This window comes from Astatotilapia calliptera, chromosome 19, assembly GCF_964374335.1.
Source record: "Astatotilapia calliptera chromosome 19, fAstCal68.1, whole genome shotgun sequence".
NCBI classification, from domain to species: domain Eukaryota; kingdom Metazoa; phylum Chordata; class Actinopteri; order Cichliformes; family Cichlidae; genus Astatotilapia; species Astatotilapia calliptera.
The window spans coordinates 24,516,580-24,543,675 of NC_137440.1; the positions used below are offsets into that span (position 1 = coordinate 24,516,580).

Sequence of the window (27,096 nt, forward strand, 5' to 3'; positions counted from 1 at the left end):
TACTTTAAAGACATGTTTCTTTTTAGTTGTTAGGGTTATAAGATTCTCTCTTTTTTTCCTGCATGACTCCATGCTAAACATGGAAGGAATGATCTCATACTTTAATACCAATCTCACAACCCCCAGCTGTTTTCCTACTGCATGGAACATCATTCATGGGAAGACCAGATGGAAAGCCATTGACTGCGGAAACAAATGAAACTTTTTCCTGCATGCTCACGCAATCTGTGCCCTTCAGTAACACCATTTACATGTGTGGGTGTTTGTGACAAACCCTCCTCCCCCCCCAGGGTTCATATTCACTGTGTCCTTTCACTCAGTGCTCTGGAGTGCAGCGTCAGCCTTTGCTCTACAACTGCTATTCAATTGGAGATGAGTTTCAGCTCAAGATGCGGTACAATGTCATAACACTCCGATTTACTCTTACAACCTGAGTCATACTATAAAACTATCAGTTTCAATTAGATGTGTGTTTGGTTTGAGACTGTGAGCTGGAGGAAAGCTGTTTTCTACGTTGGACTGAAAGTCAAAATAAATATCCAGCGTGTGTCGTCAAGCCTAATGGATACTTTGTATTTCAGGTCTGCTGTTGTTGATAATGTCCCAGTATTCACCCTGTTAAGGGTCTCCGATTGATTGATTTGTAATGTCTTTATTACACTTGTGGTAAAACAGTATGCTGCTTGACTTGAATTTACTATTATTTTTTTTAAATAACTCAGAGTACAGACTCTTTTACCTTGGTGTTTTCATTTTCTTTAGATTTACAGCACTCTCCAGTAAAGCTGTGCACCTAATTTATTCTTTGGGTATATCTCATACAGATCTAGACTGTATTACAGAGCTGTGTGTCAAGCTGAAACCTGGTTTAATGTATCACTGCACACATGTTCACAGTGTACTGTTGTATGTGTTTATGTGGCCAGATCACCCTCTGTTTCCTCCCTTGACACCTCTGTTATGAATCCTGCATTATTAATCTTTTTCTCCACTCCTCCTTTGTTCCTGAGAACAGGGATGATCAATTTAAATGGAATGAAGGGAAAAGCAATTAATTTCCTCACCCATGTAATTTGAATAAACTTTCCCTTTTCAATTGACTTTAACTACCGAACAAATGGGCGAATTATTTTATCATTTTGAGACTCCTGTAGTTAATTGTCTATTTCCATTTTCAATTTGGTGGTCAGATTTTGGGTCAATTAGAAATGAGCATTTGTTTTTTTTGTGTTTTGCATGCCCATTTCCAACAATGGTCTGCAATTACTTGCAGTGAGGGCCTATATTTAAGTGGAAAAAAAAGTACTTTGCAAGCATTTGGGAACTGAGAAAAGCCGTTGTAGTTCTGACAGAAAAATTCTTTCTCATATTTGCTTGATACAGAATTTTAGCTGCTCAACAGTCTGGGGCCTCCTTTGTCATATTTTTCTTTTCATAATGCACCAAATGTTTTCATAGGATGATGGATCTGGACTGGGAGACTAGTTTAGCACAGGGGTTCTTTATCAGTGGAGCCATGCTATTGAAAATTCTTTGCAATATGATGTTGGAAAGTGTTATTGCTATACTCTGCTTCTGAAATGCTGCTTCTGTAACATGTTCACTTTGGACACAATTGTGTTACTAATTAACCTCATTAGATGTTTTGTTGCCACCGTCCTAACTTTTCATTATAAATGACAATATGTTATCAGATTAATAATCATTTTTTAATGACTATCAACATACTGAATGTGTTACAATATCATGTTCCAAGCACTACAAACTGCGTGGTGACTGTAGCCATATCTTTTTATTGGAGACTAACTTCCTTTTAGTACTCAAAAAAAAAAAAAAAACAGAAGCTTTGATCCATTTGCTTCTTTTGGACTGGCAATTTTTTTTCTTTGTTATTTGTCCTTACATTTCAGCATCTTTAAACTTTATATTAAACAGGGGCAATAAAATTGGTGGAGGTGGAGGACATGGGTGGGGGCACAGGGTTGTCTAGTCGGTGGTTAGGCACAGACAAGGCGTAGTTTTTGATCATTAAGCTTGTCTCACAAGGGCAACCACCAGTTCCTGTCAGTCACAGTGTCCACCACCTGAGGTGTATGGGAGCATAAAGGCGTAATGGAGGCTGCCGCAGACTTGCACGCCATGGGAAACCAGTGTGAAAGCCATGGGAAGTGTGACATGGAGCTAGGCTCCCACAGAAACCTTGTTAAACTTATTGACTTTCTTTAGATAAATCTCATTTCATCACCACATAAGGTGAACTAAACAGTAAGTAAGTCTGGACTTTTAAGAGGGCCAAAAGCATGTGACTGAAGACAAAATGAATTCTTTTCTTCTTGGAGGCCAAAACCATAACTGAAAATAAAATCTGATAAATTAGGCAAACTTACTTTTACCATTATGGAACAATGAAAATTGACTTTAATGAATAAGAAAGAGAACAAGAAGCATGATTGAGCAATATTTTAAGAATATGTGACATAATAAAAAAAATACAATTATAAAAATGTAATTAAATTATTTAAAATAATATTTACTACTCCAGGTTGCCTTAATTTAAAAATGCCATTTTAATAACTCATGAGCTTTGTTGTACATACATAATGGAGCCTTCTGTTCTGCGCAAAGTGCATTATTTGCTAATTGTTTAGTTTCTTTAGCTGTGTTTATGACAGTTGTGGTTACTACAATTTTCAAAATTCATCTATGGTATTCATGCAGTATAATAAGCCCCACTAAAATATATTTGACAGTGAAAATATTACATGTAGATTTACATTTTCGACTTTGTGGACATGTACTGACCTTACTCTGTAAAACCTGTAGCCACATAATTAGCAAGGATCCTGTCTGCATCAGTACAAGCCAAATCTAAACTCCTGATGTATTGAACCGCATAAATTCATGCACACACACACAGATCCAGGTGTCACACCACATCCGGATTCACATACAACTTGTAGATATGCTTGTACATAAGATTTATACTTTTGAACAAAAGCCTACACACCCTTTTTAAATGGGAACATCAAACAAATGCCAATCCCTTTTTTGTTAGCTTTAATCTTATAACAAGTAAACGGTGTATCAAAGCAGAAAGAAATAACCTTGTGGCATTGTACTTGGCATACTTGTACTTTAGATAAAAATAAAAAAATAAATAAAAATCAGACAAAAATCATCTTTTGAATGTTGTCTTTTCCTCTCCTTTTTCTCCTTATAGCTTTTTTAAAAGTGTACGAAGAGTGAACAGTATGGGTTCTTGGATATTTGGAGGAAGTGCAGTAATGTGTACACCTGCTTTTCAATGTTGCATACAGTCAGTGCTTTACTAAACCTTGTCTGAAAGAGAACAGATGGGCTGGGAAATGAAATCTGGCAACAAGCTTGAAAAACACTATTTTGATTCATTTGATTTCACTTTTTAGTGCCAAAGGTAGAATACACTTGCTTGACTCACTCATATTTAATCCAAATCAAACTGTCATTTCAGCTGTGAGCAACTTAAGGAGCTGATGGACAATCACAGAATAGAAAGTCAGACTACCCAGACAAGTAATAAATACTCTAGTATTTCTAAAATCAGTGGATAAAATTATAGCAAGCTGGACTTGCTATAAGAGGACGATTTACATAATAAAACTGGTGGTTTTACAGCATTTCCTCAAGAGGTGTCTCAGGATCATAAACAACATATTTGATTTCAGCTGAACGCACCGTTCATCTGGGCTCACAACCCGGTTATTACTAAATAAAGAATTTTGTCAGATCTTATTGAACCCAAGTTTGACACAAGATGTTTTTACTTTGAGCGCATATTTTCCAGGGAAATCATTTTAGGCAATCCTGAAGGAGTAAGTGTGGAGGAATGTGCCTTGTTTTGACTGTTTGATATACCAGTTCTTGCTATTGTGTGATGATATGCAGATTGGGTTGCGATGAGGTCTTTGCCTATTAATGTGCACCAGAAGGTTTGGCACATGCAACTCATTTCGTATGCGTTTTATCTTTTTCTACACAGAGATATGAGAATGTATTACAAAACCTGACGACCTTACTTTATGATCTCCCTCACTCTCGCTGCGCACTTCTTACTTTTTCAGCAAAGTGGAATAATGTGGAATAATTTTTTTTTTTTTTAATCCCATAACATCACCACTGTAGGTAAGGCCTCATTGTAATAAAATGTTTCCTTGTATCCCTGGTTTCTGGCTTCAGAGGAATGTCTGCTATGTGGATTGGAGCCTAGCCTGAATAGCGGAGTCCTTGGAGCAGTGGGTGGTGGATGAGCTCAAGGGAATACAGACCTCACAAGAGGCTTTGGTTTTTTCCCTGGATGTGTTCAGGAGTAGGAGAGAAGATGAAAAAGACAACTGCTCTGATCTGTCGCTATGGAAAGTAAAATGGGTTTCTTTTACTTAATATTTTTTGATAATGTTTTTCTTTTGCAGTTACTTTATTGGAAAGTAGTACACAGAAAGTACACTGTGTACTACTTTCCTGAAATTGCTTCTGGAACAACATGGTCTTCATGGTCTTTGGTGCTCTTTTGCGATCATTTTGAAGCATCCTCTCTGCAGACACAAGTGCATTCAAGGCATGGCAGCAAAATGCTCTCACAGCATAGCAAATGCACTGAATCGCTTCACTATTAAGTATCATTTCCCCAAAATGTGTTCATCTGCGTTCGGTTTTCATTTTTCTCCATCCATGCAGTTGACAAATGGCTCGGTTACAGCGTAGTTCACCCGGAATGGAAGAAGTGTGGTAAAAAAAAAAAATCAAAGATTAAAAATACAACATGAAACGTACAGACAGTGTCTGCAGTGGAAACTCCTGATTTCACTCTAGGTTTTGTATGTTTGATGCTGCTTCCATTGACGGCAAGGACACTGCAGGTAGGCGGGATGTCCATGAATGCATGGACTGCCTTTGCTCTACTGCCGGCCAAGCATAAAACAATCTGGTCAAATGTTTGTTTTTGTTTCGTTTGTCACCTGCCTGTATATCTTTGCGTGAACAGAAAAAAACTGGCATATATTACACACAGAAGATGATCAATTTCTGTAGTCTTGCAAAACAAAAGGGGAGCCTAAAGTTCAGCCATACTCATGAAAACGTCTTCAGTGGCTTTGATTTGAACTGAACTAAAGAAGTTTTGGTGCTTCTGAAGAGAGTTTGAGGTTTGAATAGCTGACACACGATTTGTTAAGCCTCCGGAATCCTTTTAATGTGTTGTCCTTGGGTAAGTGTTATAACTGGCTGGATAACAGATGCGACTCCAGGCAAGAAGCATCTACAACAATGTGCATTTTTTAAAAAGCTCATTTGGCTTTGAAATTCTTAGCTCAAATGAAAGAACAAGTTGACTTTCAGAAGCTCCTTCTAACAAGGACACTTGTTTTATTTCGAACATATTGTTTGAACATGATGGATGCACACATTTTTATATAAATGCTATCCATTCATTCTCTAGTTAACATTCAGTTTAAGCAGACCTGAAAGTGGTGCGCTGTTGTATTTTTTTCCCCAATATAAATGCTGGTCTCCTGTTTGCTGTTTTAGACAGCAAGGGACCCGACACTAGCAGGTATAGACATATCAGATACCTATTCAGAGTTTTTTTTTTTTTTTTTTTTTTAACATGTTATTGCATTTCTGCTATTGTAACATCCCAAGCAATAAAATATTTTCAGTCATACAAGTTGCTTTGTCACTTAAAACTGAATCTGTGTTGTGATTAAGGGCATTATTGTAATACTATTGTCATGGGATGAACTGCTTTATTGTTTGTGCGATTTAATCTAATGGTGTCTGTATCTGTTGTGTGAGAAACTTGTCACTGATAAGAGTCGAAAGCTAATCTGTATAGCCGATATTCATCATATGGTCTCCCTTTTACTGTTGGTGCCTTGTCACTGCTATGGCACCGTCATGACTGAGAAGAACTTGTAAACAGCACTGACTTTGTTTTCAAAGCCATGAATAGACTATAGAGGCCTTTGTTTCAGGCTGGTGTTGCCAGTCTAGCCTGTGCAGTGGTTCACTGGCGTGACAGCTTCTTTCTCAAGATCACAGTGTGTTCCAACTCGAGCAAAGTGGGGGCAGCTTTAAAATAGACCTGTAATCACGGACCCAGATGGAGAAAAAAGTCTTAGACATGCCCTCAGACGACAGCTCTAACAAAAAACAACAAAACTGAACCTGTTGACCAAACTGCTTAAATGTTTACCTTTCATTCTTGATACCAAGAAAGAGGATGGTCCAGTATTTGAAACCCCTAATCTGCAAATATAGATCTTCTTGTCATGAAATATGTAGTTCACGTACACTCATGAGTCACTTTATTAGTCACAACTATTAACGGCTTGTTAACGCATTTATAAACGAATCGCATGGCAGGAACATGGTGAATTTGCATGGTCACGATGGACTGCTGAAGTACACACCATGAGTACACACCAAAAGTGTAGAGAATGAAGTGAGAGGAGCTTGGTCGGAGAGCTTCAAGCTGATAGGCAATACCTGAAATAACTGGTCATTACAACCAAGGTATGCAAAAGACCATCTCTAAACAGACAACACATGAAACTCTGCAGCAGATAGGCAACAACAGCAGAATGTGGTCTGAATTGGAAATTCACATCATGAATGTGCAGCCAACAAGTCTGCAGCAACTGCATGATGCAGTCATGTCAACCTTTTCCAGAATCTTTGGGGAATGTTTCAGATACTTCATTAAATCGCTGCCATGAAGAATTAACGAAGTTCTGAAGGCAGAAGAGGGGAATGAGCAGGGTGTATTGTAATAGACAGTTTAAAGGTGAAATGAGCTAAACACCCAGCTGAAAAATGCCAAAGGTTAATTGCTGAGATAAATGAAAACTATGCGTTTAAACAGTGATAAACAAGTTTTGAACTTTTTCCCAATGTTTTTTTTTTTTCTTAGTTGCCTTGGGGTTTAATAATGACTAATGTGGCGTCATATGTTTAGTATATCATCTATCCCTGGAGAGCACTCTTTTGTTACAAACAGAAAAGCCCCAAGCCAAGACAAACAAACTGCTGCGCTGTATTTCTTTGTAGTCCAGCAATTAGCATCCATTAGCTTTTCTTACTGTATCAATGACTGTGTCAAAAACTTGCACATGGACATCTAGAGTGTCTTTTCTTTCTTTCTGCCATATAAATGTAAATCGCTATGGCAACTGCATGTGCCTAACGCTGGAGTAAATAGACAATTGACTGCTGATGGAAAGAGCCTCATTTTCAAGAGGTCTTTAGCCGACCTGTTTGAGATGGATGCTGCAATGGGTTTCTTTGAAGAAGGGAAACAAAGAAGTGAAATAATTAAAAACATCATGACATTGATATAACAACTATATAACAAGATGACTACAGCCTCTCAGTACAAAGTGAAGTAGACAGAATTTTGTTTATGGACGAAGCTGAGTGTCTCATCTAGCCACACTTTAGATTCTTCTTGGTGGGTGAGTGATGAAACACTCGACTACAACACAGCGTTTCCCAGACTGTGCACATTATCTTCCATATCTGATGTGATCTTTTGTTATTCTCAGATTTTTTAGTTTTCAAAGCTTTGCTGTGCTGGGCCAAACTGTTGATGCTCTTTGCCTTTGGCTGCACGCTTTTGATAAGTGTCAGTGTTGACATGAAGATGATGCTGTGTTTTTATAAGGGAAGGAAGGTTTTAATTTTATGCCTATGTGGGTGGCACTTCGTTGTCTTTTCATTTTCTCCAGCTGTTATAATGTTGTTAGTTTACCAAAATATTTCTGGATAACATTTGTTTTCATAGTACTCTATTTGATATTTCCAACAATGCCAATATGCAATCGGTAATGCACACAATCATTGCATGATCTGTTATGTCGTTTACAGCCTGTGCCAGAACACCACCTCATGCTCACATTTCTATTAACAACCACAGCTGGGGTCATGTTTCCTTGAAGTTAAGTTGATTCCAGGAATTTTTCCTCTGATCTCTGCAGTCGGTGAAATGTACAGTACGGGTTTCCCTTCAGGCAGCACTACTTGCACATAGCCAAACACAACAAGGGATCCACTGGAGGAAGTGAAAGCATGTCACCATCAGAGCATGAGAAAATAGTCAGACAGGAACCTCAGCATGGCCTTCCTCTGATAGCCAGCCCACATAGAAACAATGTGTTTGGCTGCTTTTCAGTGGTTGTGGTCATCTCTTGGCTTTTACTTGCACTAGTTAGTCAGGTGTTATTTGTTCGGTCTCAGCTTGTGATACAAATAATGTTTTAAGGGTGTGACTCCAGTAAAATTGAGAGAAATGGATCACATTACAGATTGTTCATTTTATGTTCAGGAAGGGATAATGTATTCATCCATCTTTGTATTATCACAATAACTCAAACTCAGTGAACAGAATAATTGAGAAACCCAACATAACCACTCATCTAAAAAATTCGTTTTTTTAGTTTTATAATCAGCAGAACAGTGATACATGATACTGTACAAAAAGACAAGCTTACTGACACTGGATATTAAGTATTGATAAAATGGGTTCAACATGCTTCATAAATTCCTTACTTTTTTTACTTTGCTAAAGTGTGCTGTTCTCCAGACTTGGTGTCTAAGTGAATATATTTATTATGAGAGCAGTTTAAAGTTCATTTATTACAAGAGCTTCAGTATAGGTTTTCTCGTCCTTGATTGCTATTTCAATAACGCCAGCTCTTCGAACTTTCAGTAATTGTTTTAATATTCCAGGGAGCCACTCAGACAAGGTGGGAGTCAACAGCTGAATATGAAATTGATTTGAGAGGCTCAAAGGTGTCTGGCAGTTTGATTAAGATCTCTGTGTTGATGCCTTGACAATTTAGCTCCATGGCCTTGAGACAGCGGCTCTCTTTCACACATTTCAGTAGTTCAGTCACATTGCAATGTCGTCGTATAGTGAAAAAGATACTTAGGCAAACAGTGCCACCCAATTAAATTTGCTGTAATTTTTCTCCCCTCTTCATGTGAACCAGGGATGATTAAGTATGCATTTGGTGTGCATTTCTCATGTGACATATAAATTTTTTTTCTGCGTTATTCTAATCCTGGAGTCAGTGTGATTACTTTGAAAGCAGCCTGACTAGAAAAGCCAGTGATTTGTCAGTGTATATGCAAGAATGTGTCAGTCAGAGCTGCTCAGGCTTGAGGGGTCGTACTCATTCATATACATGATTTTATTTTTATCATCGTTTGTGTTCTACACAGTATGCTGTGGGTGCAGAAATTTACAATCAATGAGCCTTGACATCAGTGGCTGCTTCAGTATATTGTAAAGCTACTGTTGGTGTATGTGTTTGGTGTCTTTTCAGCATGTTGCATTCTCCTGCTGTGACTGACTGTTCAGCTTTGAGTCAGAATACATTTTGTGAAAAGGATTTCTAGTCACATTTCATTGTGGAGCTTGGCATCTTCAGCCAAATAAAGAGACAGATCATGCTTAACATTTGATAGATTAGTAATTTATCAATCTTGAGCCAACCTTAATTTCTTTGTATTTGCATCTAAAATTCAAGTTTAATAAAAAAATCTTTTGAACATTGGCTCAATTTTAGTCCAGTCCTTGTAACTCCACTTAACACTGACCTGTGAACCATCCATCCATCCATCCATTCGCTTCCGCTTCTCCTTTTCAGGGTCGCGGGGGGCGCTGGAGCCTATGACCTGTGAACCATTCAAGCATAAAAAAGGCACCTAACTCAAGGGAAATGGACCAGTGTTGTGTTCACATAACAGAAAACTTGACCAATTTTGAACTGTATCTATTGCAAAATCACATTCGTTCACATTTCTTTGGTTAAATCTATTGAAAATGCCAATAACAACAAAGAATGTTTGCACTAACAAATTGATTCTGAAAGACCTGTTGACCTGTGTCTCAGCAGGGTGTGCATTGTGTCCTTAAACAAAATAAAAAAAGAGAAAGAGAAATGAAAGAGAACAGAAGAGGTGGCAGGCCTGAAAAACTATTTACAGCAGGTGAACAGGATTTTAAAAGTCATACCCTTGAGAAATAAGAAAAATATAACAAAGACCTGACCCAGGACTTGAGAAGATGCATGTGACGCTACATGGGGAAATAACGAAATTTATTAAATTAGAAACACAGAAGAGATTTTTATTGTTATGCAATGCTATCTGTAAAATATCTGCTTGGCTTCATTTTTCATCATGGCAATGAGCCCAAACACACTGCCAATGCAGTAAGTGAGTACCTGGATAGAAAAACGCACAGTGGAACACTAAGTAATGCATTGACCTCCCCATTGACCCTGTTGACCTCCCTAGACTTCAACATTATCGACTCATTGTGGGATCATCTAGAGAGAGAACAGAACAAAAAGTAGCCAACATCCAAAAAGGAGCTTTGTCCGTCACGAGGTTCGGAGAACTATTCCTGAAGACTCCCTGAAGAAATTAAAAGAACACTTTCCTAAGACAGTTCAGGCTGCGTTGAAGGCATTTAAACCAAATACTGACTTTCAAATTCATTGCCATTGAATCTTTGCCCAATACACTGGATTTCAGTGTATGTTTCACATTTCAATATATCATTGCACCATTCCCATTTTCCAGCAGAGCACAGAGAAATGAAGAGTGGCTTAAGATTTTTGCACCGTATTAATCAAAATGCTGAAAAGATAAGGATAACCCACTTTTCCCCATTTTAAGATGGATATAAATTTGAAATTACATTTTTTTTAGAAAGGACATTTGAATTAATTCGGGGGGAAAAATGACATTCATTGATAATAGAAAATAAGGATTAATTCCTGCGCCATGACGAGTAGGCCATTTTCTACAATTTCTACTTGATAATTTTGAGGAGAGTAGTGGCTCTGTATTATAGCCTATCATCTGCCACCAGTGTAAGTAAAAGATAAATTATTCTCGCTGGGAAGTGAATGACCTTAGGTTCTGCATTTCTACCCTTCAGCACATTGGTTCATTACACCGAGCCTGTCGTCTGCTTTATGAAATTTTCTGCTTTCAAGAGCTCCTATTAGCCTTCACTGTCACACAAGACAGATGTGATCATTCTGTTCATCTGTAAATCATGGTTGTGATTCTTTATCTGATTGAAATTCTCAAAGAAAAGATGAGGAAGGTGTTGTAGGAAAGAAGAAGAAATGCTTGTCTTCATCTATCTGTCTGTTCCACCCGGGCCAGCAACTCAAGTATGAACTGCAGCTGTCTAAATGGATACACAAAACGTATCCAAAGATCTCTCATCTCATGGGAGTTTGCTTACTGGCCTGACATTCAGCCCTACCTTTATTTTCCATTTCCAGAAACAGGTGTGGAAAGTCTTTCAAAAAGTGAACCAGAACAACAGGGAAAATGGAACAGCATAGTCTTGGGGTTTTTTGTTTTTTTTAAAAGAAGTGTAGGGTAAAAAACTGGAGAGAATGCAGAGAAAGTGACCCACACACTTCCATCTCTCTGACATGACACAATGGAGGATATGAGAGAGCGGAAGCAGACCTTTGCTGCCTGGGTTAAAAAAGCAGCGCAGGACCAATTGTCCCTGAGAATGACACAGAGCTCCAAAATACAGTCTTTTAGTTTGAACATTTTGTCCAAACTAAAAGCCTTGACGCGCTACAGAAATCTGGTGGTCTTATTCTCAAATGCCAACCTACAGTTAAACACAGAAGTGCAATATAAACATATGTTCTGCAATGCTTGGATAACTGGAGGGGAAGCTGAGGACAGGAGTTTGAGTGAAGCCTTAGTCATATATACTAAACTACACATAAAATACCTGAAAGAATATGCTATCAACCAGCTGGCAATTAACTCTGATTTGTAGATACTAAAGTTACTGATTAAAAAATCCCCAGCACCTAATAAGCACTTTTAGATTATATTTTATTCATTTGTTTTTGGCGAGTTGTTTAAATGCCCCTCACCCCACCCCCACCGAGCTCATATTATGTCTTTCAATTAGTTTTAGTCAGCAGTGCAGAAGAAATACATCACATCAGTGCAGAGACCGGAGCTGTGTCCCACACTGTTTTCTGGTGACAGAAACAATATAGCCAAGACTTTATGTTTTTCAAAGTAGTGTAGTAAAAAATATGGCATTATGTTGTTAGAGCACAACAGAAATTTATAGCGCAGTTTACTGTATATAAGATTACTGCACACAGATTGGTATGAATAATAAAAAAGCCATGTTTACAGGGCGTATCTGTTCAGGGTTAGGCTGTGTCTTCTAATAGGAAATGTTTATCATGGTCTCTGTTGCTGTTGGCTCTAGAAGCGAAGTAATCATTGTTAATGGATCCCTTTGTTTCTGCCGCCTACAGAAAGGAAGCTCGTGACTTTTGCTTGACTAATATTCCACATGTGATGACCTGAGCTGTCCAATTTTCCTAATCAAAACTTGTCTGGGAATCATGTGCATGGGGTCTACAGGTTACACAGAAACCTCGTACTCTGAAATTTAATGTTGTTTTAATTATTGCTCCATTAGGCCTTACTCTTGTTTGGCTTTTGTTTCTACAGTGACGAACAAGAAACCATCCCATGTTTCAATCACAAAGGTGAAGCAGTTCCAAGGATCATCTGCCTTTGTAAAAAGGTCACAGTGGACAATTGACCAGCTACGGCAGGTCAACGGCATTGACCCCAACAAAGTATGTAATTTCCCTTCTCCTTTCCCAGTGAACACAAGTATTGCTAATTCAAAGCATGTTGCTATGTACTCCGTTCTCAATTTTCTTATAGTTACTTCTTGTTCCTTTTCCCTTACTACACACTCTCACTTCTTATTGGTGTCTCCCTTTCACTGCTGTTCCAAGGACTGTCCGGAGTTTGACCTGATGTTTGATACCGCTTTCGATCAGTGGGTTGCTGGTTCATCAGGGGAGAAGTGCACCTTTATCCAGATTCTCCACCACACCTGCCAGCGTTACAGCTCAGCACGGAAGCCAGAGTTTGTCAACTGTCAGTCCAAACTGCTAGGGGGTAAGACGAAAAAAAAAAAAACTTTTCAAAATCCACTGGCTCTACAGCGCCAGACTCGCTGCTATCATGCTGTGCTGTAAGCCAGTCTGAATCTAATTACGTATGATGACAAACAGCACCTGGTGTGTATGAAAATGCATGCTTATTCCTCGTACACAGCATCTGTTGGGCGCTCTGCTGACGTGAGGTCAAAGAGGATGTCCAACGAAATATATCAGTTGTGACTCAAAGCGTCTGGCACAGATCAGCTGGTTATACAGCACATATAAACACACACTAGAACACTAAATAATAATTTTTCCTATTTTAACACATTTTGCTGTGTGCCTGATGAGAATCATTGTTTTTGAATGATTTTTACCCTTTAAAATAACTCTGACACTGGTATTGAATCAGTGAGCAAACACTCAACTGAACACTAACCTCTGTTTTTTTTTTTTTGTTTGTTTTTTTTAAAAAGTGTATTTCATGCCCAAATAACAAGCAAGGAGGTGCTGATCAAACGAGTCATTGCATAATCAGCTGCCAAATGTTTTCACCATACTTGGTAATTTCCCTGCCGTAAGAGGTTTGTTTACTGTAGGTGGGTTGTGGTGATGGTAACAATGCAGCATCCTGGGTGGCTTAATCAGATATTGATCTGTTTTTGCCTCCAAGTTTCATCTTTGAGAACTGCTCAGCCTATTGTATTATTCATAGAAATATTTATGAAAACGCATTCCCCAGCTGACCCATGTGTTGTGTCCTCCTGCACAACCCATAAAGAAATCTGCTACCGGAAATAGATATTTCTGAAAAACAGGACTTTTTGATTGTGAATCTTATGAAAAATCTATAAATAATAATGCCTGAGAGTTCCTGTGATTTGTGGTATTCCTTATGTACGTCGCCTCATGATATGAAAGGGCCAGTTTTGTGAATTTGTAGGTTAAAAGTTAAAAAGTGTTATCGGACATATAGTAGAATGTAGGGACTAATGACTGAAATATAAATTATGTGTATAATGACACTGTAGTTAATTGCAGATTTGTATTGTTCCCATTTTTCTTACTGTGCGTGGGAGCCCATCATCTATTCATTGATGACAAACCTGCCAGTTCTTCTCAGCATTGTTATATTGCCATGACTTTCCTCCTACTCTGAAATATATGCTCATATTTAGCTCTCTTCAAATGAACTTGGGATGTACTTTGTATGTGTAGGTGGGAAGGTAGTGGTGTACCAAAGAGCATTAACCCAGGGTTCATAGAGTAGGATGCATTATGTACTGCAAATGTTGTATATCAAATACATGCCTGCGGTGTTTTAGAAAATTACAATGCACTGTAGCATTGATTTTACCATACAAAGTTTAATAAATCTGAGGAGTGTAGCTCTGATATAAATAGTATAGTATTCATGATATAAATACTTGTAATAAAGTTTTATTTCAAATACAGTTTTGTACATGCCAAACTGGTAGTTGTAAAAGAAGCTACTGACCATGAAGCAATCTGATATGTAACCATCATCTGTAGAGGAAGCTTTAGCGTGATGGATCAAAAACTTCACCATAACAGAATGAACAAAGAGGATACTGCCAGTCCTGTCCACTCCAGTTTAAGTCTCACACCAGTGCAAAACAAAAATCATGACGCTGCTCAGGTGTGGGACCATAACTGTGGGAGACTAACTACAGCAATACCTGAGATGGCAGAGTCCTATAAAGACAAAGGTAGAAATGTGAGGCAGATAATTCCAGTGTTGCTAGTAGTTAGTAGCAATCAAGCTCCAAAGCAGTGCATATGCAAATATATTGATTTGCATTCCTACAGATGGTGTGATGTGCTGTCATTAAAGATGGCAAAGGTAAAGCATGATATTAATGCACAGTAAAAAGTGTTTTCTCATGCATACCCCAAATGTAAAAGGTAATGTCAGGTTGCATTTGAGCATTGTTTAACATCTTCTTGATGATGATTACATGACACTACAAAAGTTCATTGAAAGTAACAAACGGATGTAAATACTGCTTATCCATGCAGTGCCTTTTAACACAACCATCATTTCAAATGATGTTTAGTCTGATAATGATGTAGTGACGAATTAAAGTGATTGAAAGATTTCATATCATGATTCATTTACATTTGCATTTTTTTTATTTGTTATTTAGATCTTGAGCAACTTTGAACCTTAGCCTGTATGTATATTTATATTTTTGTTAGATGTTTTATATTCTTTTTTCGTTTCTTCCTATCTTTTTTAAAAGCCTTCTCTCAGAACATTACGGTTCAGATGCATGGGCATATGTTTTTGATCCTTGATGAGGCATGTAATCAGTGCAGAAATAAAAGCAGCCAGTGTGCTAATTGAGTTGTTATCAGTGCCGAGTTGGGCTGTTGCCCACATTGTTATACGATGTTGGACTCCAATTCCCACCTGTCTAACTGGCATGTATTCGTGAGTTGATTCTGAATTAATTTTGCTTCTCCTGTTTTTCCACTTAATGTTTAATGATTTCCCTTAATGAGAAATGATGGGTTAAGACTTTTCTAGAGAGACGCGAACACCTGGTGCCATTATGTGCAATTTCTAAGAATGTTTTCACCTCAAAAACCAAGCATATTTTCATGAGAATGAATGGAAATCTTTTGCAGTTAGCCTAATGCAGTTTCGGCGTCAGTGTTTCTTCAACATTTGCAGAGTTCAAACCTAATGCTTCCTCTAACATGACCTTTGCAACTCGAACAGTGTTAGGTATTCATGCATAAAAAGGTTCAGTGTCAGAGCTGTTGTGTTGCACAGGGTGAACATGCAAGTTCCATACAGAAGAGCTTTAGCCATTCATCTGAAACTGTTCACAGAGATGCATGAAACTGTCAGTGTTTCTTTGTCTTTTGTTTGCCCTGTGTCAGTATTTTATGACTGAGCCATGATTTACACAAACAGTTTTTCCTCGAAAAAACCAGACTGACAGTAATTTGAATTTTTACGCCTTAATTGTAGCCGGGGGCACTGAATTTTTCCAGCTTGGGCTGCTAATAATTATGAAGTACAAATGTTTGTGTGTCATTAGTTTAGGCAAATTTGTGTTAGTCTATAATTGTGACTTGGACAAACATCAGACCACATTTTATGGCTCATTAATGATCAGTGCTGAAAATATTTGTAATTCCAAAGTGTTTCCAAACCTTTTCGTTAAACTTTATTTCTTCAACACTAAATACATTTTATACAGGATTAATTGTGTGACCCATTTATACATAACCAAACTCTAACTGCATTAGTTTATTAAAAAAAGAACTGAACACTTGTGTGCTTAACACAATAATCCAGTCCCTCTCATCCAATTCCAACCTGCGTGTTTTAACAAAGCTGATTATGACTTTTGATATTCTCTTGTCACAGAAGGCCAAGATGTAGGTTCAGTCATTTTCCGTTGCAAGGTCTTTTTGAACAGGAGGAGGAAAGAATTTGTTTCACATCAAGGTCATCTGCTAAGACGAGGTAAGCGCTAAATTAAAAGTCCCGCCCCCTTATAGTTGAATAACTTGCTCCACCCAATTCTAGATATGACCTAGACCTCAGAAAAGATATCTTCTATTAATCAGTGATGAGTTCCACTTATCACCAGGCTTGAGGAACTACAGTATCTTGTCTTCCTCCCATCACTTCCAACCGGTCATGGCTGATGGCTGCTCAGGAAGGAGCAGGAGGTTTCATGAAGTGGGGAGTTTTTCCTTCCCACCATTGCCAAGTGATTGATCAAAAGGGGGTCGTTACCTTACCATATAAAGGCTCCTGTTGGTCTCCTTGGTCTCATGTCGACACAATAGGAGTGTGTTTTCATTTTCTTGCTAATAACTGAACAAATGGGCACAAATTGAAGTAAAAGCCAGCAACGCAGTCTCTTAGTAAGGTGCTGCACCACTAGATGAGTAAAGTGATTCAGCATGTTTTTACAAGTCTTACAATTCTGTCCAATTTTTTTGTAATGGTGGAGATACAATTTAAGGCTTGTGGTTTTAATTTACCATATGTACAGTGTAAGTATTGATTAATGTGATAGAAAACATTTTCATGCTCATTAAACCGCACAGTTTTACATTTAAAAACACACCCAGTCAGGAAAGAGATGTGTTGATTTGCAAAAACTATTCCCTCCTAGGGGAGGGTTATTGGAAGTTGGGCCTAACCACGCCAGCAAATTGCTTCTTAAAGCACAGCAGTGCTACTAAATTAACTCAAGAGTGAAGGATTCAGTTTTTTCTGTAATTTATCATCCCTCTGCTGTAGTTACACTTTGAAATCTGACCACAATAAATTGTTCATTCAGACAGGAATGAACAAACTTGTAACTCGTACTTGCTATTTTTTTCCCTGAAAGCCGTACAGAGAGCCATGTTTTATACATTTCAAGTGAGTACAAGGACATTGCTTTCAGTGGCATGTGTCCCTGTATGGAGATGTACATTGCTGGAAGGGATTTTGAGTTTATATCCAAAGGTTATATGAGTTATGTTCGCTGTCCTTGGCCCCTCTAACAAACTGTGTACATGGTCACTAATGAAATCTGTGCAGAGGTGCAGTATGTGTATTTAAAAAATCATTACAAAATGTTGGCTTTTTAAAATTTGTTTGAAATAGTTTTTCTTTTAAACAGGGCTCACTGATGAGGTGATATACTTGAACAGCATATAGAAAACATGAGCTTTTGGAAGTTGAACAAAATATTAACATTTTTTATGAAAAAAGAAAGCAGACCCCCTGGCCTCAGCCCCTTTACCAGAAAACGCCTTGCAGGTGTTATTGCCTGCAAGGTGTTTTCTGGTAAAGGGGTTCTTTAACTTTCAATTGATAAAACTTTGATAGTGCTGATAATGAAATGTTTGAAGCGTTCCTTGCATACACTGCCCACAACATTGCAGTCTGAGCATTTGTGTAAGCCATTCTATAACACATTTCATCTTTTCATAGTCTTAATGATGTATTAATAACTCACTGCCATAATTTGATTCAGTGAAGTAATCCCAAACCCTGATACTTGAGTTGGTATGAGGTTCTGCTGAAAAGTTGTCTTTGGTCAGCTCCAAGCTGTGACCAGTATATTTAAATTAAAGGTCCTTGCCTGCACTTGTAATTTTATTCAGACTTTCGTTTTAGACTACAAAGACTTTTCCCTTGCAGATCTCGTAATGAAATTTGGGAGTTCTTTAGAGACAAGTAGTCTGTTTTTTGGCATACACAGCCCCTTTTTGCCTTAGAGATTCCTTTAGATCACAGTATGATGACACCAGTCACGTTGGTAGCAAAGATAACAGCACACTCTGGATGTCAAAGGTTGAAATAAGACATGTTCCCTAGGTTGGTCCCTATTGAGATACTAATCTTTTGCCCTTAATCTTAAAACCCTTGGATTGAAGGATTTGGTTGTGATAAATGGCAGTGGTTTCGTCAATTTTCCCGTTTGTTTGTTTTTGTAATCACTTAAATGATAAAAATGTAAAATCTCAGATTACAGTGTTTTGTTGGAGAATGTCAGAAAAGCCAACAGTTTTCATATGATGTATTTCTTTTCTTCAAGAGTGTAAATAACAATCTGGGGTTCAAAGGTAGCACAATGACAAAGTGCTTCTTCCCTAATTGTTTCCTCAGTATAGTCTCCACTCCTGTGAAGCATATTACAAATTAGCATTTAAGCTTAGTAAAGACTGTAATCATGGAAATTATGGCTGGTAATGCATTGTGTGATGCTAACATTAATCTGCTGATTAATGCTGCTGCGAGTAGGCAGTTCATGAATACCTAGTAGCTATTTTTCTGTCAGTGCTGGCGCAGCTCTGTGTTACATTTAGGATTTAGTACTTTGCTGAAGACTTTTTAAACAGCTTAACTGTGACTAACCTAAAGGCCAACTGTTCAAAGGTCTGTCCTTTGCCTTCATGAAAACAAGTTGTGGCATCATTCAGGGTTCACGTCCCAGAATTAATGCACACATCTGTAGGATGCATACATACTGGTAATAAGATCATTTTTTAAACTCATGGACTTGAAAATTAGGAGAACGTAATTGAGTTTACGTAGGTTGAAATAAATATTGTGTGACTCTAAACAACTTAAGGTTCTGAATTCTGGAGAATAAATAAAAAGCAGAAAATTTTGGAACTTGAAATAAAGTGATGTTATTTGATATGCAGGGTATCCAGTATGTATTTTATTGTAAGTAAGTGCTGCCTGAGGTGGGTGGGAAGTCGGGTACAGATACTTAAAGGAGCTGGAGGGAGTGAGTATGCTTGATTAAATGGAGATTTGGGGGTGAAAATTTAATAGAAGAAAGTAATTTGACCATGGGGAAAAGGTGCAGGATGAATGTGTGGAACAGTGATTGGATTAAAAAAGAAACTGGATAACTGGCTATAGAGAAATAATAAGTGTACATCTGGAGCCAAGGGGATGTGCCCTTCTTGTTTGAACCTCAGCTATATTTTCATTATGTTGCGGTGGGTAATGTCAAGATTTGCATTAATTAAACTGCAGCGGGGGGGTTGGTTATCTTGGAGTAGGAGCAGCATAGCTGTGCCTTTAGGCTCCTAGGAAGTCTGTTTTATGATTTTAATCCATCATTTTGTACATCATTCTTTTGTGTCTAAATCATTTGGTATGAGGGCTTTACCTGCCATGCTCATTTTCTACACAACAAATGTAACCTTTGGGGAAAACATTGACAGGTATTAAGACATTGTTTGACTGATCCACATATAGAAGAATGTAAAGTATTTAATTTTTGGAGCATTTTTCTATTTCTTGGAAGCTTTACTTACTCTGTTTAAAGCTTCTTTTGGCCTTTATAATGTATTTAGCTCTTTGATTTAGTTCTCTCCACTGGTGTGTACACACACACACACACACACACACACACACACACACACACACACACACATCCGCAATACTCTTTTTAATCCAAAAAAATAAATTGAAAGGTGTCCTTTTATCACAAAAACATTAAAATTGTTAATACATTCAGTTTAAGATAAACTATTATCAGAAAATTGCAGTTACAATAGAAAAATGCATTTTATACTCATAGCATCCTTCACACACATCCTTGTTTACCTTGTTTTACCTTTTTGCTTTAATTTTTAAAAACGGGAGTATAGGATAATATTGGTATCGGAGTTAGTTTTTTGTATTATCAAAATGGTTGTATTTGTATTTTTTAGTTGTTCTCATTTTTTTCTCAGTCTAATTCCAGGTACTTTCTACAAAGGGTTTGCTCATTTCAGTTTGAAGATGTTTCACCTTAGTTTAGTTTCAGTGCTACTTTGAATGTTTTGTGGTATTTTTAGATTTGGGCAAATTTAAGAAGTTTAGAATGAATGCTGTATTACAATACAAATGTAAAACATTTTGAAGATTCAGTCATGAACATCCCTAATGCCAAGGATCTTCTTCAAGCAGGTGTGATGCAAACATGACCAAATTAACAGAGTAAAACTGAAGGTATTTGCTGTTTTTATTCTTATTTTAATGTTGTGAGTACACAGTATTGTTTAAGTTTTTGTTAATCTGCTTTTTACTTTTCTTTGAATTAGTGAAAAAATTTTTTCACATATTACTTTGTTTTGGTAATTGTGATTAACACAATAGAAAAATGCAAAGAAGCTCTATGCAAGATGAAAATGGGCTATTCTGTACTTCAGAGTCAAAATGCTGGTGATAGAGGTGAAACTGAGCATTAAGCATTGGCTGCACTTACCAACATCCTTGACAGTACATTTTATATTTGCATGAATAACACCAGCCTCATTCATAATATCTCATTGGAGCTGTTATGCGCACGCTAATGCGTAACAAATGACTGCAAAACATTCTCTCCCCTAAATCACCCACACACACATTATACCCTACAGCTTTATTCTAACAGACTGACAGCCTGAAATATTAAAAGCACTCCAGCATGGATCTTTTGTGTCCAATCTTATCAATCCCATGTATTGTAATAGTAAATGTGACTTGGCTGTCAGCATCTTGTGAAGTGTATCTGACATGCTCTTGTTGATAACTATCAGGTTATTTTCTTTGCCTCACAGCAGCGCAGGCTGTAATCTGCTGCTTACAGACAAAGTGGAAAAGGAAGGGTTGACTTTGAATTATCCCACCACCCCACACCCCACTTCCTTGTTATGTTTGCCTTTGCTTGTAGTTTTTATTTTTCTAGAATATTTTGCCAGCAAACAGCTTGCCTTTTTTAGCCTCCATTGTTTGAGAAACCCTGGCTGATCATGTTGATTTCTGTGAGTAAAATAACCAAATGCCTTTGACATTGTCGAGACAGGCGCGTCATGGGTTTAGCAGATTCAGCGCTGTCACAGATTGACAAATCTTTACAAAAAGCTCCTCTTTAAGATTTACTAGTGCGACATCAGTGTCATAATAGGAGATACTTTAAACTTCAGCTTGAATTAAAACCCATATAAGTTATCTTTTTTGATAACAGTGCCTGATCAGCTTCCACTTCAAGTGCAGACACTAGGCTCAGAGCAGCACAACGATGGCACCACATAACATAATCTACTCCTACACATTTCATTTGGCTTCTGATACTGCACCTCCTATCAAAAACCCTCCAGAATGTCTCCACCCTGTCTTTTATCTGAGTACTTTCTACAGCCTGTGTTGCAGGCTGCAACACATCTCTGGGAACAGAGGGAAAAAAAGGGACGTGATATTGGTGGGGAGACAAATAAATAGATATATTTATTGAGTCTGCATGGTGTTGGGTGGTTGCGAGTGTTGGGGTTATATTGAGGATGAAGGGAGTATTAGTCCCAGGGCTTCCCTGGAGGAGGAGAGGATTAAGAAGAATCTGTCTGAAGGTGAAAAGGTCTCATCCTTTCTAGTGAAGAGAATATATTTCCTAGGAGAAAGTATATTTTCAGCAAAGTTTTTTTTTAACTTAAAAAAAAAAAGGAAATCAAATGGGGAGTGCATGATAATGACAAAGTGTAGAAATGCACTCTGGCAGTGGACAGAATTTAAAATGTAGACATTATACTAAATAGAAAAAGAAGAGGTATGCGGCTCTTTTCTTCCAAGGTCCAGATGTGTTTGCCACATTGACTGTGCTTCATTTACTGTAATTTAAAGAAAATTGAAGGGAAAACTTGTGTGTGTTTCCATTTCATTTAGTGTGCACACGAATGGGTGTAAACATCTATACTCACATCCATCTGTGTGCTGCAGTACTGATACATCTCTACATAAATTGCTTTGACTGTCAAGTTAACTTCTTTTGAAGGAGCACCAGCTGGCCTCACTGTCTGCTTTTGGGCTCTCATATAATCACTGAAGTAGGTGACTACCTGCCTTGATGCCAGAGGATGTACACTACCTATATTGCACTTTCCTGTGAAAAAGATAGAATCAGGCTTATCAGAGCCTAATTACATTCAGTACTTCCAAGCTTTACTCTGTGCTGTTGGCTCAACCTGATTATATGCATATTTTTTAATATTATATATTATCATTTTATATCTGTTTTTAATTAAGTTCACTCACCTGACCTTTTTGATGGTTGCTAACAGATCAATGCCCAAAAAAGACAGAATGATCCAAAGTCGTGTTATATGTTATGCTACAGTAAAGCTGCCTTTATTGTCGTTTCCTATTTTCTTATTGTTCAATGATGTTTGGTAGTGGACTGTCTCACCACAGAGTGGAAAGTTCCATTTTAACTCCAGGAGAATTGGGACAAAGCAGTATGAGGTGAAAATGTTAAAAAAAAAGTGCAGACATTTCCCTTAAATTACATCAGTATAAAATGACAAATTATATAGCAGTGCAACTGTTCCACAAAAAGAAAACAGCAGGAAGATTGCTGTTCCCAGTCTAGTTGTTATAGTAGTGCATAATGGCAGAACTCCCAATGTGTGGTAGATTAATGTCTTGTCAGAGGAAACATCCGCAAGGCTGCCACAGCTATCTGAAGATGTGCTCTGTGTCTTATATCCACTACGGGTCTCCGGGGTAGCCCATGCCGCCGAGCACATATCTGTTCGTTATTATATTGTAGTTTAGGGGGGAAAAAAAGGCAGCGCAATCACAAAGCTGTCCACGAAAGTTTCAAATTGAAGAAAAGTAGTGCTGAATGTCCCCAAGAATAACCCGCTTTCCTGAAGGAAACATTACATTCGGAGTTACTTGTGTTGCAGTTGCATTCTTTCAAGTTGGGGAAAGGTTAATTTCCCTTGATCCTACCTTGAAGTAAATCAGCTTTGAAGAAAATTCATTAGGCACCTTCCCACACTGCACCTGTTTGAAGCCATTTTGTTTTTCATGGTTTTGTCTTCCACAATTAACACTGAGGCTTAGGGTCACTGATTGCACAGCCCTGAGCTGATGTCGCCAGTTCTTTCATGACAGCTAATCTGTTTACATTATTTTTTCTTCTCTTTTCCCCTTGTCTTTTCACTCCTTTTTTGTTGTTGTTGCATTTGCTTGTCTTTTTTCTCCCTTGCCTACGTCTTGGCTTGCTTCTTCTCTCCTACCCTTATCTGCAGGTAACAGTATACTACACTCAGCTGCAGACAGTGTGACGAGTGCTGTACAGAAGGCCAGCCAGGCTCTGAACGAGCGTGGTGAGCGATTAGGCCGGGCTGAGGAGAGGACTGCAGACATGATGAACAGTGCTGAACAGTTTGCTGTCACTGCACACAAGGTGAGTCCATTTGTTACTAAGATGCATTACAATATGTAACCGCAAGGTGGGATTACTATTTTAATGTAGTACGCTGGAATTCTGACTTTGAGATGTTGCAGAATTACCAGTCATTATTGATGAAGATGAAACCTTTTCCAAAACCTGAGCATGTCTGCTCTGTGAAGATAATCATTTTTTCCCCCCTTCACTGACTCCATTTCATAGTTCTCTATAGGGTGTTCCCTCACTCTGCCTCAATCCCACATCTCTTCGTCGTCAGGAAAACTAATTGCATGCTGTTTAATGAGGCTATTAGTGCATGATCTTTTATTTTTATTACTTCAAAACAAGAGCAAATATTGTATTGCTTTGTAACGAGCACACCTGATTGTGATCATCATATATCTAACAACATCGTAAATCAGACGCCTCGGGTTTGCAGCTTGCTGTTCAACAACACCATTCACTGACAGGCATATGATTTCTGGCCATAGTGGGATATCATTGACTTTAATAGTAAAGCCATCTGCTACCTTTTGAAGTTGAATGATGCATTGCGTCTTGTAAGCCACGGTGAGATAATTGAAAGACATTTGAAGAGTATTGCATGGCCCTCTCACAGCTAAAAGACGTGTTTCCCTGCTGTGAGAAATTACAAAAACTGTAATAACCACAGGGGAAAAGCAGGGAAATAGCTTTGGTGGTTTTAGAGCATGACTGCACAACCCCCACGAAGAATTTTTCATTTTTGTTTCCCATTTCACTTGATGCCATGAGCATCGAGTAAAATGTGTTATGAAATATGTTTGAAATATGACATGTTTCAAACTTGTCATTTGTCTTGCACGTTATCAAGATTCATGCCGTTGCCTGCCTGAAATCCTCAGTTGAAAGCGCTTTGGTAACCTTAGAGACGGATAAAAAGTCTTGTCTTATTCTGTTTGAGGATGACTTTGAGAATGGATTGGCTGGCTGGAATGTGAAGGATTTGGGTTTTTTTCTTCCTACATTTTAACATTAAGCATCTGTACTGCTGCGAGTAGGTCACCTTGACTCTTCGTCTGAGTCCACTTCTGCAATCCCTTGTTGACAGCTACATAGCTGCACTCTTCAGCTTTAATCCGAACCCCTCATTTTTGTGTGCTACTTTACTGCCCCCACTTGATGGATGTGTAGAATTCTCCTCATTATTTAGCACCAACCTGTAGTCTTTCTGTGTGTGCGTCTTCCACACTTTTCTTGCATTCTCTCACTTTATTGTCTTTCAACCCTACCCAAATGTTTCTACAGCTTGCCATGAAGCACAAGTGTTAGACCACTGCCAAAACCAACTGGGCTAAGGGAGGGTCAGCAATCGCCAGTTGCTGTACAGGAGAAGGATTCCAGATTTTATTCTTTGTAAAAGTTTCAATATGATTAAAATTTGTTAACAATGTTAACATTTTAATGTTTTGGGTTACTGTACTCCGGTGCTTCTCGTTCCTAAAGACGGATCGTGCAGGGGACCGAAGAGAGGTAAACAAAACTGCTTGACACTGTCAACTGAATGTTTCATGCTTCTGTTTGCCAAAAAAAAGTTACAAGCCACAGCTATGACTCTACTTGATAATGACAGTCACTCAAGACACTTCCTCTTTTCGTTCGCTCACACACAAATGAGAGCGTACACGTGTTGCCAAATCATCATCGGCAATTACTCCCTCCTAAGGAACAGCTTGGCTCCCATTTATACTGGTTATTTATGAGAGCTGCGGTAATTATGAAGTCTTAATTTATGAGTGAGGGCGCCCTCTGATTGCTCGGCTTTGGATTGGCTGCCAGTATATAACATATAAATAAGACACATATGTAAAAATAGCCTAGATTTGATGCCTAAGTTGTATTTTAATAGATATTTGTGGGAGTGGGAAGTCGAATGAAAGGGATGATCACATTTCTGTTTGACATTTAATGTTTCCTTTTCTGCTCTGATTTCTGGACATTAAACTCGGACCATAATTTCAAAATCTATCAAAACAGTATTAGTTAAAAAAAAGTTTAAGATATGATTTCATAAACTGCTGATGAGACTGAGTGATGAGTGGTTTGGGTGACAAGATATAAAAATGTTGAAATATTTTTCCCTCTTGTTATGTGTCCGTCATTGAAAAACAACCTAAACTACATGGAATAGATTTTGGGAAGTGTACTTGAAGATTTCATTTAAAGAATAAGCTTTTAAAGTATATGAATTACTCTGTCTAATACTTTATGTTAACAGGGGTAATTCAGTAAGCCAGCTTCTGCACTGTAAAAAGCAACATGTAATTCTTCTTCTACTATTATCTCGGTGTCTGTAGAGCTAATTTGTCCCTGAACATGGGGATGCTTTGAAACTGATCCTGGCTGTATTTCAACTCTAAACTCTTCAGTAGTCATACCTTGTGCTTATTGTGTAACTTGGGTTGGTCATTATAATATGTATGCTGATAAAGGAGAAAATGTCTTCAATAACAGCAGTGGCGTGTGGTAGTTTTCTTCTTTTAGTTTTTTCTTTTTCGTTTGTTTCTTTTTTTGTTGTTGTTGTTCAATCCGCTCACTGTTCGTAACTTTGGCTTCTTTGATGGCAAGACACCGCCCTCACGCTTGAGATGTATTTGATTCTTTTATATTTTCAGTTTTGTAATTCATGATGTTACAATGCACTGACGAACCTTATCTTGCAGAACACAGAGTTCACTAATGAAATGTTCCGGTTGCCTAACACTTGTGTGCTTTTATTCCTCTAACACTTTTGATGTTACTTGTTTTAATAAAAAAATAGATATAAAGACAAATTTATATTATTCTGTGTCCTTTTTATAGCCAACTCGAGCAGTTCAGTCAAACAGTGGAATCAAAGTCCATGATTTTATGGACTGCTGTTTACCGTTTTGGATTTAGCTCACATTGTTGTTTCCGGCTTATAAACAGAACACTGCTACAAAGTTTAGTGTCTCAGAGGTCTTTATGCCATTTTCGCTGATGTTCACAGTTCCACCTCATCTTTCATCATCTATAATACTGTAAGATATGAAATAAAGTCCACTCCACAATCACAGTAAAATGCTTCCTTTTTTCCTTTTGTGGCCTCTTTTTATGTCTCTCACCTCAGTCTGCTGAGGTTAAACTCCAAACCCTATAAGCACATTGCAAGCACTGAAGAAAAAAAATGCATATTTTTATATTGTCTTTGCATTATATTTACTTAAATATAGACTTTAAGTCAAACTATTGCATTCTGTAACAACCCACCTCTTTGGAAACAGAGTTGTGTGGTTGTTTTGCTACACGTTCCCAATTAGGTAGCTTCCTTTGAAGGTGACTGAAGAAGATGTTTGTAGCTTTTATTACAACTGAATGAAATAATCTGTATTACA

General features: G+C 37.9%; 1 protein-coding gene across 1 annotated transcript in view; it reads left to right on the top strand.

Moving 5' to 3' along the window:
* The window catches only part of stxbp6 (syntaxin binding protein 6 (amisyn)), a 67,901-nt gene extending 41,124 nt beyond the window's left edge, over positions 1-26,777 (top strand). The window contains exons 3-6 of the mRNA XM_026151295.2: positions 12,559-12,689; positions 12,855-13,020; positions 23,559-23,716; positions 24,989-26,777. Coding sequence (XP_026007080.1) covers positions 12,559-12,689; positions 12,855-13,020; positions 23,559-23,716; positions 24,989-25,012 — 479 coding nt within the window. The 3' untranslated portion in view covers positions 25,013-26,777. The remainder of the gene's footprint in view (positions 1-12,558; positions 12,690-12,854; positions 13,021-23,558; positions 23,717-24,988) is intronic.
* Positions 26,778-27,096: the final 319 nt, after the last annotated feature.